The sequence below is a fragment of the Belonocnema kinseyi genome, chromosome 1 (assembly GCF_010883055.1).
Source record: "Belonocnema kinseyi isolate 2016_QV_RU_SX_M_011 chromosome 1, B_treatae_v1, whole genome shotgun sequence".
NCBI classification, from domain to species: domain Eukaryota; kingdom Metazoa; phylum Arthropoda; class Insecta; order Hymenoptera; family Cynipidae; genus Belonocnema; species Belonocnema kinseyi.
Window position 1 is genome coordinate 117,925,648 of NC_046657.1, and position 20,804 is coordinate 117,946,451.

The 20,804-nt window shown below is 30.4% G+C and overlaps 1 protein-coding gene across 2 annotated transcripts in view; it reads right to left on the reverse strand.

The window, feature by feature from the left end:
• Positions 1–3,706: 3,706 nt before the first annotated feature.
• The window catches only part of LOC117174106 (cysteine protease ATG4B), a 39,023-nt gene continuing 21,925 nt past the window's right edge, over positions 3,707–20,804 (reverse strand). For both annotated transcript variants that reach the window (XM_033362859.1, XM_033362869.1), the window contains exons 5-10: positions 15,218–15,297; positions 14,749–14,900; positions 9,542–9,620; positions 8,987–9,141; positions 6,028–6,202; positions 3,707–4,390 (exon numbers count right to left, since the gene is read on the reverse strand). In XM_033362859.1, the coding sequence (XP_033218750.1) occupies positions 4,323–4,390; positions 6,028–6,202; positions 8,987–9,141; positions 9,542–9,620; positions 14,749–14,900; positions 15,218–15,297 (709 nt within the window). In that variant the 3' untranslated portion in view covers positions 3,707–4,322. The remainder of the gene's footprint in view (positions 4,391–6,027; positions 6,203–8,986; positions 9,142–9,541; positions 9,621–14,748; positions 14,901–15,217; positions 15,298–20,804) is intronic.

A 20,804-nucleotide genomic window follows, 5' to 3' on the forward strand; every position in this document is an offset into this window, starting at 1 on the left:
GGGAGCTCTTCTTAATATTTTGACACCAAAATCATGTCGATACACCTTACCGACTGCGAGTAAAGCCACCCACGCTTTAACTTGACAGACTGTATATCAAATATAATACATTTTTATACAAGGTGTCTAAAAAGTCCCGGGGCGGTTGGATATTTCCTCAGATAAAATATTTTTCAAAAGTCAAGGTCATTCCTGAAGTGAATTTCAACGACGAATTCAATGGTGACCTTCATTTTGACCTTGAAGTTGACCTTCATGGCTTTTTTAAGGCCAACTTTGTTTTTTAAATGGAATCCCACTTTTTTACATCTGCAATCGATAGAGCGGGAAATTCTACGTTCAGGTACATACCCAAGTCATAGGTCAATTTTAACGTTCAAGGTCAGTTAGATGTTATTTGAAATTACCAAAGTTTTCCAAGAGTTCAGTGTAATTCCTAAAGTAAATTTCAACGAGGAATTCAATGGTGACCTTCATTTTGACCTTGAAGTTGATCTTCATGACTTTTTGAAGGTCAAATTTGTTTTTTTTAACGAAAATCCTTTTTTTTACATCTGCAATCGATAGAGCGGGAAATTCTACGTTCAGGTACGTACCCAAGTCATAGGTCAATTGTAACGTTCAAGGTCAGTTAAAGGTTATTTGAAATTAACAAAGGTTTCCAAGAGGTAAGTGCAATTCCTGAAGTAAATTTCAACAAGAAATTCATTGGTGAGCTCTGTATTGATCTTGGTGATGATCTTCAAGGTTTTTTCAAGGTTTTTTCCAAGCAGTTTACGTTTACGTTTAGCATTACCCAGGAACAGCGACGTGGACGTAGTAAATTCTGTTCCCTTTGGGGTGCTTGACTAGCGTGAGTCCCCTTGCCTCTCACGCTTCAGTGAAGATGTTCGAACTGAAAACCTTGAGCTTCTTGACATAAAGCTATGCGATTGTAAAAATGAGTTACAGCATTACGAATCAGCTCTCTATCAATCAAAGTAGCCTGTTGCAGAATCCGATTCTGCAATTCGTCTAAGCTTTGCGGTTGCGTTGAGTATACTTTGCTCTTTAAATAACCCCAAAGAAAATAGTCAGGAGACGTCAGATCAGGAGATCTAGCAGGCCACTCGATTTCACCCCTTCTTCCAATCCACCTTTGAGGGAACTGAGTATACAAATATGCTCGAACCTCCCTACCGCAATGAGCCGCAGCTCCATCCTGCTGAAACCAAATATTTTGAAAATTATCGCCTGTAATCTCCCTTATTCTTGGTACAATTTGATTTCTGAGAAGCTCTTCATATGGACGGGCATTAATCTTTTGTGGATATTGTGTGTGACTCTCCAACATCCAATCAGGATTTGTGTCGGACCAATATCTTCAATTTTGCCTGTTAACTTCACCTTTTAAAGTGAAAGTAGATTCATCTGAAAATACTGTATTGTACAAGAAAAGAGGATCTCTATCAATTCTGTCCATCATAATTTCATCAAATTCAACCCGACGGTCAGGATAGTCTTCATTGAGCTCTTGTACCAGATGTACTTTGTAAGGGTGGAAATTAATGCCTTTTAAAATATTTCGCACTGTCTCAGGAGCAACGTCACGCTCATCACTAGCTCGACGTAAACTAAAGTGTGGGTTTTCAACAAATGCTTGGGCAATGTCCATCTGCATCTCCTCAGATCCTACAGATTTTGACCGACCAGTTCTCTGAAGGTTCTTGATAGATCCATGGTTCATAAAGATGATTTTTGAATATTCAAAACGCTGTAACCAAGATCAATACAGAACTCACCAATGAATTTCTCGTTGAAATTTACTTCAGGAATTACACTGACCTCTTGGAAAACTTTGTTAATTTCAAATAACCTCTAACTGACCTTGACAGTTACAATTGACCTATGACTTGAGTACGTACCTGTACGTAGAATTTTCCGCTCTATCGATTGCAGATGTATAAAAGGGGGTTTCCATTTTAAAAAGACAAAGTTCACCTTCCAAAAACCGTGAAGGTCAACTTCAAGGTCAAAATGAAGGTCACCATTGAATTCCTCGTTGAAATTTACTCCAGGAATGACCTTCACTTTTTTTAAAAATATTTTACCTGAGGAAATATCCAACCGTCCCGGGACTTTTTAGACACCCTGTATAACTCTTCCTGGGATTACTTATTCAGATATTGCAAAATATTCCACAAATTGTATTTATCATGATTATTTTAATATTTGTTTCTTATTTTGCTTTAAATTGCATTCTTAGCTGCGCTGAAACATGTACTCTTTCGTCATTTCTCTCCTTTTTCCAAAAATTTAATTTGTTTATTTTTATTCTTATTTTTTGCGATTGAAAGAAAATCTACTCCTGCTATCTAAAAATGATTAATAATAAATTTATAGATATTTTTAGGTGCACAACTTTCATCTGTTAATTTTAGTTCGTACCTTGTGTCGTTTTTTCAAAAAAAATTTAATATATTCATTTTCAATGTTATTTTTTACGACTAAAGGAAAAAATACGTGTCCTATCAAAAATTATAGCTCTTTTTTGGATAAACAAGTTTTGTCTCATTTTTTTGGAAGCTTGGGTCGTTAGTTCAATTTTTTTTTATATTTTAAATGTTGTTTTTTACGACTAAAAACAAAAACTATGCGTCCTATCGAAAGGTAATTCATAACACATTTGTAGATCTTTCCAGCGCGCGCAATGAAACTTGTACATTTTTTTCGTATCTTGCATAGTTCGACCAAAAAATGGAATTTTTAGATTTTTCATTATTTTTGGTACAATTGAAATTTGAATTTTCATCTTTTCGGCCATATTAAAAAATTCGTTATGATAATCTTGTAGGGCTTTTGAAACTCAACGTTTTTTTTTATATCATGGGTTGTTTGGCTTCAAATGTTCATTTTACTTTGTTTTTTTTTTGGATTTTGAAATATTGAAAAATTGTATTTTCGAAAATTTTGAAAATGCACTCACTTTTTAATTTTGATCCAAAATAGCTGGTTTACGAACTTAGTCTTTCTTTTGGGGCCTTAAAAAAGTGTGCCAAAGCAGAATACAATCTGATCAATTTTTCGAGAGTCATCGTGCCTACAGAATACAGACTATGTTTTTTCATTTTTAACTCTGAAAAATAAACATTTTTCTATTACGGTATTATCTTCTAACGCAAATGTTAACATACAATTATAATTGCAACAATGTATATATTTATTTTGCTTAAAGTGTACTTTATGGTTAAGCTGTTTAATGTAACGCTTGCGTTTATTTCAGTCCGACAGGATTAAGTTTTTCATAAATATCTGTTTCTTTATCAAGTTAAAGGCAGCTCTTATACAACCACCATTTTTTGCCTAAAACACCTTTTATCAATCAAATATGTCCGAATGTTTTCAATAGTTTCCAGGAAAAAGAGATTTAAAAATAAATGTTCTGTACATAATTTTAATTGTTTTATTTTTATAAGCCCAGGTTTCGTTGGATTAATTTTCTATAGAAAAAGCCTATAATATTATAATAGTTATAATACACTTCATCTTTGATTTAGGAGATCTTTTATTAACTCGTCAACAAAATGATCAGTCATTAACCACTGTAGGTTCAGTCCGTTGCCACCCCGAATATTCAAAGACAAAGAACCTTCATTTTTCGGTTGGACTGCTTTTGTTTTTTAAAACTACTTTTATTCTTAGTATACAAATATCATATACATATATGTGCAACTGATAATATTTTATTAATCTATCAAGAATTACTGTACCATACATATATTATATGTACATTTTCGCAGTTGATTTCCTGAGAATTTCTCAAAATTAGAAAGTCTTTCGAGAAATTGCTAGAAAACTCCTACGCTTAAAAATCGAGAGTATAAATTGTATCTTTTTGAAACTTTAACACACAGACGTATTCAAAATTATTTACACGTATAATCCTTATACATTAAATTATTATGCAATTTGTCGACCGAAATGAAAAGATAAGTCTTCCTGGCGAGCAAATCTATCCAAAAATTGCGTTCTTTTAAATGTAATAAATTATGAATCAATATATTCATCTATACCATTTAAAAAATAATACAAAATCATGAATAAGTGACCTATGAAAGTTATTTAAAAAAAAAAAGAAAACATTTCATTCTCATCTTTAAACACATTTTTTCAAATTGATTTGCATTCTCTCTTTTTTTTTGAAAAATCTGTTGTCATTTGGAGTACGTTAGAAGTGCTTTTGATATTAAATCAAAACAAAAACATGAAAAGCCTCAAAGCTTGAAAATACTTCGTACAAATGTAGGAGTGAATAATCGTAAAATTTGGTGAATTATCAGTCGTTAGCCAAGAAGTTCGAACTCTTCGTCCGATGTGTCGTATTGTCGATCCAAATGCTCGAATTCCAGGACTGAAAACAAACAAAAATATTTGCGTTCAATCAAATATTCATAAAATTGGCGAAACTGTGCAGGTGCTCAAAATTCCTAATTATTCCAACAGGATGTCTACTAAATTTTTACCACGAAATTACCACCTTTTCTCACTTATAAATATTAGGTTTTTCTTATGATAGAAGCATACATACATACAATGCATAGTGAATTGCGACATCCATAATTTCCCCGATTGCAACATGAAAATTTATTTTAAAATATTGATTTTTTTAAAAGAATTTTCGCAGGTAGCTCAAAGGGAAGGTAAAAAATGATAAATTATAAGAAAATTAAATGTCCCTCCCGCATCAAAAATAAAATCCAGGACAATTTCCAAATTTCTTTCATTTCTCGAATTTCCTTGAATTTCCTTGAATTCCCTTGTCTATTATACCTAGTATTCATTTGTATTCTTTAAGGTAGTTAGCTTAACCCTTGGTTGACACACTGAGGTAAATCACACCCCAGCTTATTTCCAAGTTAATTTTGTGTACTCAAACTCGATAGAATCGGGTATACAACGCCATCTGGTATTATTTGGAGAGTATTACTATTCCCTACAGCTGTTGGCGTCACATTTAGAACGCCAATATGTTCTCAGTGCTTGTCTGAAATGGCTGGGGTTGCCTGTACCCCAGTATGTCAGGTAAGGTTGAGCATATTAACTTGGAGTTTCTGTTTTGTTCGGTGAATTTTAGTCTAAGAGAAAAAAACAGTAAGTATGATACCTGATTTCATGCTGTAATTTTTTTTACAATATCTAATATATTTGAGATTTTAGATGGCTTATAATTCACGCTCTCGACGCATATGCGACGAGCTGGTCCGAGATGACGAAACGGATGAAGCAGTTGTGCATCTGCGAAGATTGCGTAGGAAACTGAAGATTGGTATAATTCGAATTGTTCCTTCGCCAGTTGCGATGCTTTTTCATAATTTTCAGATCAAATTTATACCATATTAGCCAATAGAAATAAAGATTTGATGTTTTTCAATTGAAATAAAACAATGTTTTTTTCCGCGAAATTCCTCCATTTAATTTCCAAAATAAATACCTTTTTTGGAAGGGCCACTAATATTGTATTTTTCCTTAAAGTACAACATCTTAAGCAAACTCACTCAAATTTTTAGCGATTTTGATCAAAAAATGGAGAAGTTGTGTTTTTTTTCGCCAAAAACGAAATTTTACCCACCTTTGTTTTTTAATAATTTTTTGCTATACTTAAATTAGTTGTTTTTTTCATGAAGCCAATATTTGTTTGAAAATTGATATCCAAAGAAGCTACGAAAAAATTGGCAGGTTAAAATACACAACCGTTAAATTTTTATAACAATTTTTCGGCTGGGGTACAAAAAACCCCAGTGTGTGAAGCACGTCACACAGCGGAATTGTGACAAGTAAGGGTTAATGCTAAAATGGAATAGGTTTTGATTAATTAATATTCAAACAAATTTGTCATCTAGTGATTTTTAAATTAGTTGATTCAATTATAATTAGTTATAATTATTATTTTGATCAACATACGAATATTTGTATAATATCAAAAATCACCATTTTTTTCAAAACGAAGCGTGAGACAGGTATATTGTATATTTTGAAAAAAAATCTTACGATTGGAAGCTGCAGCCCCTAAAGCTTCAGCAACCATAACATCTTCTGCAGGAGACCAATGCGCAGGTCTCTCCGCACACAATTCGAAAAGTGGCTGCTTTTCAGATTCGATCAATTTTTCCTGCATTGACCTGCACAGTGATTTGAAATCCTTCTCCGTCTCGCAGAAGAAACACTGCAACACAAATGATAAATGGATAATGAATTGCAAAAGTAAAAAAGAGAATACGAGAAGAACAAATTATGAACGCAGTTAAAAACTGCCTAATTTTTACTAAAAGGGGACTTATGGTAAAAAAATTCAAGAGAACTTTCCATCTCATTTTTTTTGCGATCAAAACGAAATAGATATGACATGAGAAAAAACTTTTGTTTCGATTCACCTTGTGAGTGAACAATTTTCCCCCTAATTTGTCTTCAGTTAAGAAATTAAAAGAAAGTATCCTTTTATTTGATTTTTGTTTTAGAAAATTATTTCAAATTTTGTCTAACTTCACTTCTAGTTTAGAATATTAATGAAAATTTAACCAAAAGCTTCTTCTTATACCGTTCAAAAAACTGAACAAATGGCAAGTTTAATTTTAGTTTCAAAGACAAATGGAAAGACCTAATAGTTTATTATATTATTACTTTACACTCAGTAGAAAATGTAAAATATGGTAGGACCATGTCATGTGGAAGAATCTAGAGCATTGTTTATATAGAATTTCGAAGAATTATCGGTTTCGATGCACAAATCATTAAAAAATTTTACTATCTTTCTGCTGTTCAAATTCATATGACCAAATACCAATTCACAGTTCAAAAATAATTAGGATTTGTTCAATAATCAATTTGAAGTATTGGAAATGGATAAAATATGTCAAGAGACAATCTAGATTACGATTCTGTTGGGGAAAATAGAGTTTATGAGAAAAAACCAATAATTTGAACGAATTGAATTTAATAAATAATTGAAAATTACTTGAAATATTAATCAATATTCCACTAGGCCAAAAAATCATTTTTGTAAAAAAGGATGCGAATAAAGTGCCCAAAGATGTAGCTTTCGTGCAGAATTGACATTTTTCGATATAGAGGTACCAGGGTCAACAAAAAGTAATATATTCATATTTTTCTCTAAACGCAAACATTTACGATAATTTATAATGTTCGTTACAAACATCCTTTAACACAATAGAGCAAAACATTGCAAAATAAATGACTTTTTATAAACAAATATTTAAATTTTCCACTAAAACATTACAATTTTTTACAAAAAATTAAATAATTAAATTTTCAAATGAAGCAATTAATTTTCAAAAAAAGAAAAAAACGAATTTTCAACAAAACAGTTCAATTATTAAGCAAAGTGATGAATTTTCAAATAAAATTATGAATATTTAAATGGAATACTTAAATTTTCTACCAAAAACGTGAATTGTCAATCAAAAAAGTTAATTTTCAAACAAAAAGATAAATTTTTTACCAAAAAAAGTCAATTTTCCAACAAAATACAGGAATTTCCAACTAAAAAAGACCGATTTTCAACCGAACAGCTGAATTTTTAACTGTAAAAGATCAATTTTCAACCAAAAATAGAATAGTTAAATTTTCAGTTGAAAATTAATCTTTTACTGACTAAAATGATGAATCTTCAACTGGACTAGGTGAATTTGTAAAAAAAATGGGTTTTTAACAAAAGCATTTAACCTTTAATCAAGCAGTTTCACTTTAAACCAAAAAGATGAATATCAAACTAAAATGAAAAATCTATTAACCAGAATACTTGAATTTTCAAAACAAGAAGACTAATTCTCTACCAAAAAAAAAGACAATGTTTCATAAAATACATAAATTTTCAACAAAATAGTTGAATTTTGAACTAAAGAAGATCAATTTTCAACCAAAAATTGAATATTTAAATTTTCAGTTAAACAAATATATTTCCCATCAAATTTTTTTCTTGATGGATTGTCCAAATCTCACACTTCTTAAATCGCCAACAATAATTAAAGAAATGGCTTTTGTATCTGAAAAGAAAAGCCATATCACAATTTTTGAATTACTTTCGTCTAAAAAAATTAATTTTAGTCAAAATCCTATATAATCAATGCTTTTCAGTCCGACCAAGTGGTAAAACCTGATAGATTTTGACGTTACCGATCGACTGTGATGTAATGTTAGAATCATGGACATAGGAAACACGGGACTAGGCATGCTATCTGAACTTGGGCGAGCGGGGTTGAGTTCACGGGCAGGGGGAGAATTCCATGAGTGTGGAGGGCCGCCATCTTACGACGTGCCAGTTGATTATGCGCAAGAGCATTTTGTGCCGACAAAATGTGAAAGAAAATTGAAACATGTGGGCGCTGCCACGTTTGTCGCGGGACATCAAAAGATGGCAGACCTCCCCCCTCATTACATCAGCCCCGCAATGGCATGCCTAGTCCCGTGTTTCCTATGTCCATGGTTAGAATACTCAATTGGAGTTCATAACGCCGATTTATATTTTTAAACCAGAAATCTTGCCAACATTCAAACTAGCTATCAGAAAAACAGCATAAGAAATTTCTTTAGGTTTCATCTTTATGGTAACAGTAGAAAAATGTATTGCATGTTCCATGTTTTGGTTAGTAACTTTCAAAGATTTGAGAGCTTCTAAAGATCTGACATCGACGATATTCAACTCGTCACACGCTTTACCATGCAATCGTCTAACTTAATAATAATGAATTGACGCAGAAAATAAAAATTTTCGAATTAAATTTGTGACTACAGGCTGAAAGTTCAGTTTAACATCTTTTATCATTCATATTTACTTTATAAATTGAAATTACCACTTTCTTTGAAACCGAAATGAAACTTTTGTTCCCTTTTTTATTTCACTGATTGCTCTATTTTATGCTAACTCTTATTTCGAATAAGAAAGTTTTCAAAAATGTTTAAAATAAACATTACAAATTTTCCGTCAACTCACAAGTGCGACTGAAGGATCCATTCCAGTAATCGCAATTCGACTGGCGACTTTGCAGTGATAAGTTGTATCGAAATCAACTTCTTCCTCATCCACCTTTTGATCAACGCTACCCGTTTTTTGCGTCGTGTGAGGATCCAAAAAAATCACCTCGTCACCTGTAAAAATTAAAGTATTGAATTGTTCATGGAGTTAATAAGGGAAAAAATTGTCATGATATTTATTATTAATAATTAAAGAGTCTTGGCTGCAACTTTACTTTCAAAATAATATAAAGTTCATTTCATGAAATAAAATAAGGGGAAATAATGGGAGGAAAAAGCTATGGAATGCAAGAAATGTGTTGCTTTTCAAAAATAAATTACGGTTATCAGCTTTAGGATGAAAATACACATAACTCCGGGAAAGACCTTTTTCCACGAATACGTGAAATAAGGATCGTTTTATTTTTAACTGATTTTTCCTAAATCAGGAATCGAACTTAAAAATTTTATCATTCTATTGATAATTTAAAATTAATACTAAAGTTTTATGTTTTTTTATCGATTTTTAACTCACCAACGCATCCTATAAAGTAGAGAGCTAGATTTGGTTTCCCTCCAATAACTCCCAGGGATTGCGGAAATTGAAAGGAGGTCTAGAAAAAAAACTGGCATTAACAAAGTTCCGAGAATTTTTCTATGAGAGAAATGAGAAAAGTGACTCGTTTTTAAAGTCAATGTTCTCTAATAATTTTTATAAGTAGCAATACTAAAATCGAGTTTTATAATTAACCTTCTGACCACTTTCTTTCTATTTTTTGAATGAAAAAATAAAATATGTGTTTCTGACATGGCGAAAAAATGTAGTTCTCTGCAAAATTATAATTTTTCATGGAACTAGAACCTTTATTCAGAGGAAATAACTCCATGAATTTTAAAGGAAAATGACAGGATTCATTTTTTTATAGATGATACAGAGCAGCTTATATAATTTTAGAACTTTGTATGTGACTTAAAGAAGTGCCTTTAATTGTGGTGAAAAAAATCCAATAAATTGAATACGAATTACACCATTTTCTCTTTAATTTCCATATAGTTCTTTAAAAATTATCAACTTCATTTTATCATTGCAAAAATGTGACTCACCGCTTGTGAAATAATCCGGTACCGCACTTCGAAATTTTTTAAATACTTAAATAACATTTTTAAGAAGAATCAAATTTAAATATTTGAATGTAAATATAATTTTCTATAAGATTTCATTTAATACGTTTCAAAAGCAGTCAATTATAAAAAAAATGTAGCCTTTTAAAAATGATAACCAAAGTTGTTTTTACTGAGTCCATTTTTTTATTATGTTTATGAAAAGAAAACGTTGAATTTTAATACTAAAATCTTAAAAATACCATTTTTCAATTCATTAACAACTTCCAATTTTAATTTTAAAAATAATTTTACTTATCAACGTTTTGAGTTACATTTTAGATTTAGTTGGCGAAACTGAAATTTTAAATTAGGAGGTATATTGGTAAGCTTCAATAAAAAAAATAGCTCATGCTTTCTGTAATACGTTTAAAAAATACAAAACTATAAACAAATTTAAAAAAAAGCTTTTTAAGCAAGTTTTACCATCAATATATACGCAAACTTTAAAACTCATTTTTTTTAAATAAAAATGAAAACACCTTTTAAAAAATTGAAAGTTGATTAAGCTCCATCGTGGGTGATGGCCTATTTTTTTTAATCTCAAATACAATAATATTATATAGGTTTTTGGGTAATTTTTGTTTATTTTTATTGCATTATCTAAATTTAAAGAATTATTTTTGAAAATCAAAGCTTTCCTCGAACGGTTAATTTCTTTTCTATTATAAAGTTAAGCTTCCTTTTACATCTTGATCCGGTAATATGACAAATTTAACTTCAAAACTCGCTACAAGTTTTTCTACATTTTTCAAGATGAATATTGAATACTTCTTCGAATGAAAAATGGACAAATCTGGGACATTTGATATATATTTTTTAGCTTGATATTAATGAAAATTGTTTACCTAATAATATTCTAAATTTTAATGAAATTGCACAAATCTAATTCTAAAATCACTTCCGTAGATTAGTTTAAAAATTCAATCTTTTCCTACTATGCGATGTCTTCATTTTTCTATATCAATAACAGTGTTAAGGTTGCGCAAGAAAAGTTGAAAACAGTGTAACTATTTCAAAATTTTAACATATTCTAGCTAAGAATGTCAAAAAAAAACGTTTACAAATTTTTGGTTTTTATAAGTCACTTAATTAACAAAACTGATTAATTAAAAATCATTATGTAAAATTAAAAATGCGTGATTTTGGACCTTATAGGATACTAGAAAATCGGGACAAATGTAAAATTGACGGTTATTATATTAAGAAATGATCAAAATACCATTTAAATCTCACATTTTTCCGTTAATTTCCCCAAAAGTGAATTTATAGCAGAACTCATTAGTTAAACATTTTAATCGGTAAATTTGCAATCAGGGACATTTTTCTAAAAAAATTAAATTAACGAAGCACGTCAAAATTGAAAAACGGTAATTTTTCATATGTTGTAAAAGTACAATTTTTTATTGATATTTGACAATATAGTTTAAAAAATCATTACATTAATAAATCATACATTTTTGTCAGTTTTATCATTTACATGAATTAAGATTCTTCTTAATCCTTCAACTGAAATAAAATTCTTAAATTTGTGTGTGAATTTGAAAACATTCCTTTTTTCAAGTTTTTAAAATTACCCAATCAGCTTTGTAGTCAACCGACAGCTTCAAAATTATCTTATGAATTATTTTTCTGTTTTTCAAAATTAATCGGCTCGCTAATTATTGCTAGTTAAATCAGGCAGGGTTACCGAGAACTTCATTTTCAAAATTCACTAATTTTTCCTTGACTTATTTTTCCTTCAATGATTATATTCAAAAAAGAGCATTTTAATCTTGTAATTTGTTAACATACAATCTTTTATAAACAAAATAAAACAGTATTTCAGACAGAAATTTTAATTTTTCAAATTTAATCATTTATTTTAAACAAAAAATGTGGTTTCTACTATAAAAGATGACTTTATGAAAAATAGTTGCATTTTCAAAAAACACTTGAATTTTGAACATAATAGTTGAATTTTCAACCTAAACAGATAAATTCTCAACATAAAAGTGTCACAGTTTATATTTCAATCAAAACGATGAAATTTATACCAAAACAAAAACGAATTTTAAACCCACAAAGATAAATTTTCAACTAAAAAAGATCAATCTTAAAAAACGGAAAAGTTACATTTTCATTTTCAACAATAAGTTTAAAAAAAAGTATTTGCGGCTAAACAGTTACATTTTCAGCAGAAGACATAAGCCCGCAATCAAAAAAAAATTTAACAGTAAATTTGAACTTTTACCCAAGTAGTTAAATGATTAATTAAAAAAGATTGTTTTTAAAAAATTGTAAAACTTTCAACCAAAAACATGATTTTTTAACTAAAAATATAAGTTTTTAAGAAAAAAAATGATTTCTTCACAAAAGTGATTCAATCAACTATTTCAAACAAAATAGTTCAATACTCAAACAATGAAGAATTCTTAACCAAAAAGTTGCATTTTCATATAAAAAAATATATTTCTACAAAAATAGATTAACTTTTTAAATCCAAAAGATAAATTTTCCAAAAAGAAGTTGAATTTTCGGTTAAAAAACATTTCAGTTGACTTTTCACGATGAAAATATGAATGTTTAAAGAAGAAATAAGTTTCTAAGAAAAAATTGAATTTTCAAACCAAATAGACCAATTTTTTCAACGAAAAAGAATGAATTTTTAACAGAACAGTTAAATTCTCTACCAAATAGCTGCATTTTTATCCATGAAAGATGAAATGTAAACTAAAACAGATAAATTTTTAATAAAAAATCAATGCAATTTTTTAAAGTTGAACTTTCATCCAGAAAATATTTCAGATCATTTTTCAACACCAAAATATATATTATATACAAAAAGTAAATTTTCTACGAAATTGTTAAATTTTAAACAAAACAGTAGAACTTTTAACTTAAAAAGTATGACTTTTCAACAAAAGCGTTAAATTTTCCATCAAATATTTGCATTTTTAACCAAGAAAGATGTCATTTCTGCAAAAGCTGGTGAATTTTAAAATCAAAATGACAAACTTTCAAAGAAGAGGTTGAATTTTCAACCGAAAAGTTGCATTAATATTCAAGAAAGATTAAAGTTCTTTTAAAACAGACGAATAAAAAAACTTAAAATGAATAATTAGATTTTTATACAAAGAAGATTCCAGTTCACTTTCCAACCCTAAAATAAGAATTCTAAACAATAAGTTAATTTTCTGCTAAATAGTCGAATTTCCAAACAAAAAGTATGTATTTTGAACAAACCAGTTAAATTCGCTACCAAATAGTTGCATTTTTATCGAAGCAAGATGAAATTTGAACTAAAACAGATGAATTTTTAATAAAAAACGACAAATTTTTGTTTAAAATTGAACTTCCATCCAGAAGAAATTTCAGTTAATTTTTCAACGTCAAAATATAAATTATATACAAAAAGTAAATTTTCTACGAAATTGTAAAATTTTTAACAAAACCGTAGAATTTTTAACTAAAAAGTATGACTTTTTAACAAAATAATTTAATATAATATAATATAAAAGATGAATTTTTGATAAATAACAAATAAAACAATTGTTGAATTTTCATCCAGAAAAAATTTCAGTTCTCTTATCCCTTAAAAAATTTAATTTAAGCAGAAAGTAAAATTTCTACGAAATAGTTCATTTTTCCACATAAAATCAGAATATTCAAACCAAAAGTAAGCCTTTTTAACAAGATTGTTAAATTTTCAACCAAATAGTTGCATTTTTATCCAAGAAAGATGTAATTTCTGCAAAAGCAGGTGAATTTTAAAATCAAAATTACAAAATTTCAAAAAAGAGGTTAAATTTTCAACCGAAAAGTTGCATCAATATTCAAGAAAGATTAAACTTCTTTTAAAACAGACGAATAAAAAAAACTTAATTGAATTTAATTTATTTTTATACAAAGAAGATTCCAGTTCACTTTCCAACACCAAAATAAGAATTCTAAACAATAAGTTAAATTTCTGCTAAACAGTTGAAATTTCAACCAAAAAAGTATTAGTTTTTAACAAGATTGTTAAATTCCCAACCCAGCAGTTTCATTTTTGCTTTAAAAAAAATTCTACTAAAACAGGTGAATCTTTAAAACAAAAGGACAAATTTAAAAAAAAAAAGAGTTGAATTTTCATCCAAAAAGATTCCAATTGACTTTTCCACACAAAAATAGGAATTTTAAACAAAACGTAAATTTTAGAGGGAATAGTTTAATTTTTAACAAAACAGTAAAATAGTTTTCATCCAAAAAGATTTCAGTTGATGTATCAGCAACAAAATATGAGTTTGAAACAAAAGGTTAATATTCTACGAAAAGAATTGAATTTTTAACACAAAAAGACGAATTTTTAACAAAACAGTTGAACTTGCAACCAAAACGGATGTCTTTAAGAAAATTGTTAAGTTAAAAAAAAATAACTAAAAAGATAATCTTTAGGAAAAAGTTTTTGCGAATGTACAGAAGTTTGGCAGAAAAACTAATTAAAGGTTCGCGGGAAAAACGATGAGAATTCAAAATCTAAGGATAGATGTTTTTCAGATATTCTTCATTGAATTACAGAAATTTTAACATTCATTAATTTTCTAATTAATTTTTACTCACTTTAAGGCCATTTATGTAGACTGGATTAATTTCGCTCAAACCCAATCTAAGCGGAATCAGAAGAAGAAGCGGTTTCCATTGACTCGGTGCTTTTAGCGGAACATCGCCATCCGCTTCTGCAGTCGTCGCTCCTTCGACTTTACACTGCCTCACTGAAGACACCGAAAAATAATTAATTTATATTTTATATAACTGAAAAATATTACATTGTGTGCATCACAGCAGTTTACAATCTATATTTTAAATAATTAATACTTTTTTTTAATTTCCAGTAATATAAGAAAATCCTTGAAATACTTATTCAGTAATATGTTATATTAATTTAAATTTTACGTTTTCTTGACTTCAGTAAATTTTATACTGCAATTCTGAAGTTTTTAGGAACTTTATTAGACAAAACAATTCTATAATATGAATTTTTCAACTTTCTTAGTAATAGTTTATATTTTGTAGAATTTTTAATACTAACGGACGTCGTTGACGATCAGTGTATTGTCAAGAGCAACGTGTATCGTAATGGAGCTCCACTCATCATATACAACTAGTTTCCTGAAATAAGAAAAAACTTATAATTAATTTTTAAAGAAGAATTAGGAGTATATATATATATATATAGGGTGTCTAAAAAGTCCCGGGACGGTTGGATATTTCCTCAGGTAAAATATTTTTCAAAAAAGTGAAGGTCATTCCTGAAGTAAATTTCAACGAGGAATTCAATGGTGACCTTCATTTTGACTTTGAAGTTGGTTTTCATGGCTTTTTGAAGGTCAACTTTGTTTTTTTAAATGAAAACCCCCTTTTTTACATCTGCAATCGATAGAGCGGAAAATTCTACGTTCAGGTACGTACCCAAGTCATAGGTTAATTGAAACGTTCAAGGTCAGTTAGAGGTTATTTCAAATTAATAAAGTTTTCCAAGAGGTCAGTGTAATTCCTGAAGTAAATTTCAACGAAAAATTCATTGGTGAGCTCTGTATCAATCTTGGTTACAGCGTTTTCAATATTGTAAAATCATAAGGAAATTTTTCATTAAAAGTTCTAGGTGTTCTGGTGTTCTGTTCCTCCCCGAAGAGATATACAGTCCTATACCGTTTTTCGATACCCAAGTCAATACCTAAGGCGACACCATAAGTCCTATACCGTTTTTCCATGCGAATATTACGAATCGAAACTAAATTTACGTATTACGAGTACATACTTACTATCTTTCGCTAAAATATTATTATGGCGCAAGCTAAACTTTCGGAACGAGAGAAAATCTGTATTAATGATGCGTGGTTGGGGAGATCGAGTTCGATCTTATGATCAAGTTCGTTTGCTTTTTAATAACACTTTTTGTAATGGAGAAGGGTTAAATCCTGTTTCAAAATCAACAATTAAAAGAACTTTGAGGCGCTTTATGTATCATTGATCTATCAAGTACCTTCAGAAAACTGGTCGGCCAAAATCTGCAGGATCTGAGGAGATGCAGATGGACATTGCCCAAGCATTTGTTGAAAACCCACACCTTAGTTTATGTCGAGCTAGTGATGAGCGTGACGTTGCTCCTGAGATAGTACGAAATATTTTAAAAGCATTCATTTCCATCCTTACAAAGTTCATCTGGTACAAGAGCTCAATGAAGACGATCCTGACCGTCGGGTTGAATTTTATGAAATGATGATGGACAGAATTGATAGAGATCCTCTTTTCTTGTACAATACAGTATTTTCAGATGAATCTACTTTCACTTTAAAAGGTGAAGTTAACAGGCAAAATTGAAAAAATTGGTCCGACACAAATCCTGATTGGATGTTGGAGAGTCACGCACGATATCCACAAAAGATTAATGTTTGGGCCGGTATCTTGAATGATAGATTGATAGGCCCTTTCTTCATCGATGGTAATCTCAATGCCCGTGCATATGAACAGCTTCTCAGAAACCGAATTGTACTCAAAGCAACCGCAAAGCTTAGACGAATTGCAGAATCTGATTCTGCAATAGGCTACTTTGATTGATAGGGAGATGATTCGTAATGCTGTAACTCATTTTTACAATCGCATAGCTTTTTGTCAAGAAGCTCAAGGTTTTCAGTTCGAACATCTTCACTGAAGCGTAAGATGCAAGGGGACTCACGCTAATCAAGCACCCCGAAACGTGAGAGGCAAGGGGGCTCACGCTAATCAAACACCCCAAAGGCAACAGAATTTACTACGTCCACGTCGCTGTTCCTGGCTAATGATAAACGTAAACGTAAACTGCTTGGAAAAAACCTTGAAAAAACCTTGAAGATCATCACCAAGATCAATACAGAGCTCACCAATGAATTTCTCGTTGAAATTTACTTCAGGAATTGCACTGACCTCTTGGAAAACTTTGTTAATTTCAAATAACCTCTGACTGACCTTGAACGTTAAAATTGACCTATGACTTGGGTACGTACCTGAACGTAGAATTTTACGCTGTCGATTGCAGATGTATAAAAGGATGGTTTCCATTTGAAAAAAAACAAAGTTGACCTTCAAAAAGCCATGAAGGTCAACTTCAAGGTCAAAATGAGGGACACCATTGAATTTCTCGTCTTCAGGAATGACCATCACTTTTTTGAAAAATATTTTACCTGAGGAAATATCCAACCGTTCCGGAACTTTTTAAACACCCTGTATACATACATACATACATACATACATACATACATACATACATACATATATATTTATATAATTAACAATTTTGTCATAAGAACACCGCAGGATTTCGTCGGGATCGGGTGCTAATCTGGAAAATTGCACCCGCTCCCAGCGAAATCACGATAAAATTTCAGCCACAACCACGTCTCACGACCGTGAGATAGGTGGTTGCAGTCTGTAAAGAAATCAATACGACGATCCAGCAAAAGCCTCGTGCACCCTAAGAACACGGAGCGACCCAAGGACTACCGCCATCTGCATTTTTTCGGCAAGTGTTTTAGAATATTCTTGACACGCAGGGATGCTTTTTAGGCCATTAGCAAGTGAAAGCTTGGCACCTCCAAGAGCGCTGATGATAAGGACGATTATTTTAACAGAATATTCCGGGTACAATCGTTGCAACTCCCTTATAAGGTCTCGATACCTCTCTTTCTTTTCATTCTCCTTAGCTATGATGTTTTTGTCAGCTGGTGCCGAAAATTCGATAACGAACATGGTTCGCTTCTCGAAGTCAAGAAGAACCATGTCAGGCCTCGAGTGAGCAACAGAAACAATTGTCGAGAATATAAAGTTCCAGTATATACGGCACTTCCCATTCTCGACAATTGACTCAATTTCCCTAGGAGCATTCAGAGGAGCGATATTAAGGTTAATGCAGTAAGAGTGACAAAGATGGTAATAAAGCACTCTTAGTGCCGCATTGTGCCTTTGAATGTAAGTCGTTCCTGCGTGAGTTGAACAACTAAATAGTATGTGAGCTAAATGCTCGGGGTATGCATGGCACGCCCTGCAGCTATCATCAGGAATGTCTTGGCTCAAAATCTGGCGACGGTATGTTAAGGTGGAAATCACACCGTCTTGGCATGCAAAAATGAAACCCTCCGTACCAGACTTCAATCCAGGCGATTTAAGAAAAGCAAACGTTAGCTCACAAGACATTGACTGATCCTTCACATTTCTGTGAAAGATACCGTGCATCCTCTTATCGAGGAGCTGTTCACGAAAGTTTTTCTCTTGTGCTTTCTTAATCCGGGATTTCAGGAGTGGAAATATATATATACCACCTATCTCATGGTTGTGAGACGCTGTTGTCGCTGAAATTTTACCGCGATTTCGCTGGAAGCGGGTGCCATTTTTCAGATTAGCACACGCTCCCGGCGAAATCCTGCGGTTGTCCTTATGACAAATTTTTAATTATATATATATATATGGGGAAAAAAGATATATGCATACATACATACAGGGTGGTCTTTTTTTTAATTTTTGTCTCCCGGTTTTCTCCCAGTGAATATTTGTGATTTCTACCGGTTTATAAAAAAATTCACTTTCTTTGCAAAACCTACGGGGTTTTCACATATATTATAAATTGCGGAAGTCAATAAATGTCAGCAAACCTTTTTGCAACAAATTAATTAATTTTTAAAACATATAATAAGAACGATAATGAAATTGTTGTGACTAATAAAGGAAAGTACAGATAAGAGTTTTATTGCACACTAGCAGCAAATGCACACGCGCAAATCACGCGATCTTGTCTCTGAATTTCTATTTAGTAACATGAAAATATGCAAATTAAAAAATTCATTGTTAAACCAATTTTCTAATATAAGGTCTTAAATATTTTTGAAATAATAGTTAATAATGAATAATTTCGAATTGCAGGCTCTTGAAATTTAAAAAAATATACCAACGATTTTGTACAATTTAAATAGAAAAAGGAGTTGAATTTTATTATTTCTAAGTCGAAGCGCTAAAACTTAAATAACTGTTATTTGATTTGGAAAATCACGAAATTAGAATTGTCCTAGGTTAAAAACTTTAAAATATGATAATGTAAAAACGTTAAAAATTGTACATTTAAGATTCAAATTTTGGAAATTGGATAGTTTAAAATTAAGAGTAATTGAAATTGTATTCTTCATAATTAAAAGCGTTAAAAATAAATAAGTAAATATTGAAGACTTTTAAATTTGAATAATTTGAATTCAAAGCGATTAAAAATTGACAATTTAATATTGAAAACTAAATTGAATCTTTCAAATGTCAAGCTTCTCATATTCTAGAATTTCAAATTGTCATGACATAATAAAATTACAAGTAACATTAAAACTGATTAGAAGACGTTTTGTAAAATGAAAAATGAATTAAATTAGTTAAAATAAAAACCTTTTTAAATTATACTAATTTTAAATAGGAAACGTTAAAAATCAAAAAATGTATACTCCCACACGTTAAAACTTAAACGGGTGAGAACTTCATTTAAAAATGAACAAAATTTTAGTCACCAAAAATTATGTTATTAAAACTTTTTTATATTCAAACACTTTAAAATTTCAATTATTGGAAGTAAATTAAAATCACTTAAAAATTAATAATTCTCAAATTGCTAATAATGTAATAATATGTTCCAAAATTTAACCAAATCAACTTTAATTGAAAATTAAAACCTTAAAAATAAAAAAATGTAGTGTTGTTAATAAAAATTCAGAAATCCAAAATTGTAACTACTTACAATTACCGAAAGTCTCCTGTTACTGATGCATCAATTTCAGATAGATTAATTTTCATTGTTTTTAATTTTTTTTATTACAAATCTTCCTTTAGAATTATCATTCACGCTAGAAACTTTCAAATATGAAATATTTTTCAATTTGAAATGACTTATTTGTTTAAATTTTTGACAAAGAATCGGAGAATTTGAAGATCTTAAATATACAATTAAAAATTAAGATAAAGAATACAAAACAATATTGTTATGTTATGATTTCATTTTTTTAAATGTACAGTAGCATGCCTTTCAATCAAAAATTGCTTTATATTTACATCAAACATTATTAAATTCAAATCTGACTATCAAGGCCTTTAATATGAAATTTCGAAATATTGAATAGGCCTTTAAAGTTTAATTATTCTAAATACTTTAAAAAATATATAGTTACTAGTTGGGAACTTTCAAAAATTACAAAATGTGCAAATTATGAAATACGGGGAATCTCCAGGTGTGATATTTGTCTCCCGGCTTTATCCCGGTTCTCCCGGGTTAGAGGCTAACATTATAATTATAAATATATAATTTTATATATAAAAGAGTGTCAGTAGAGTGAATGATGCCTGAAACAAAGACCTTGGCTATTAATGGACCCAAGTGGGGAACCTTACATAACGACTTCGTGAGGTTCTTCGCTTGGGGTGATTGCTAGAGAGATTGATCAGCAACCTGGGTCGGAGCAGTGTTGCGGAATGATCGTATTACTTACTTAAATAGCACGAAAATTCTGGATCAATTTGAAAAATCTCTATCCCTTCTACACACTACTCCTTTCCCCTGCCGAGTGAGTCACGCCTACCCCGGAAGGGAAATGGCTTAATGGTGTAATAATAATATA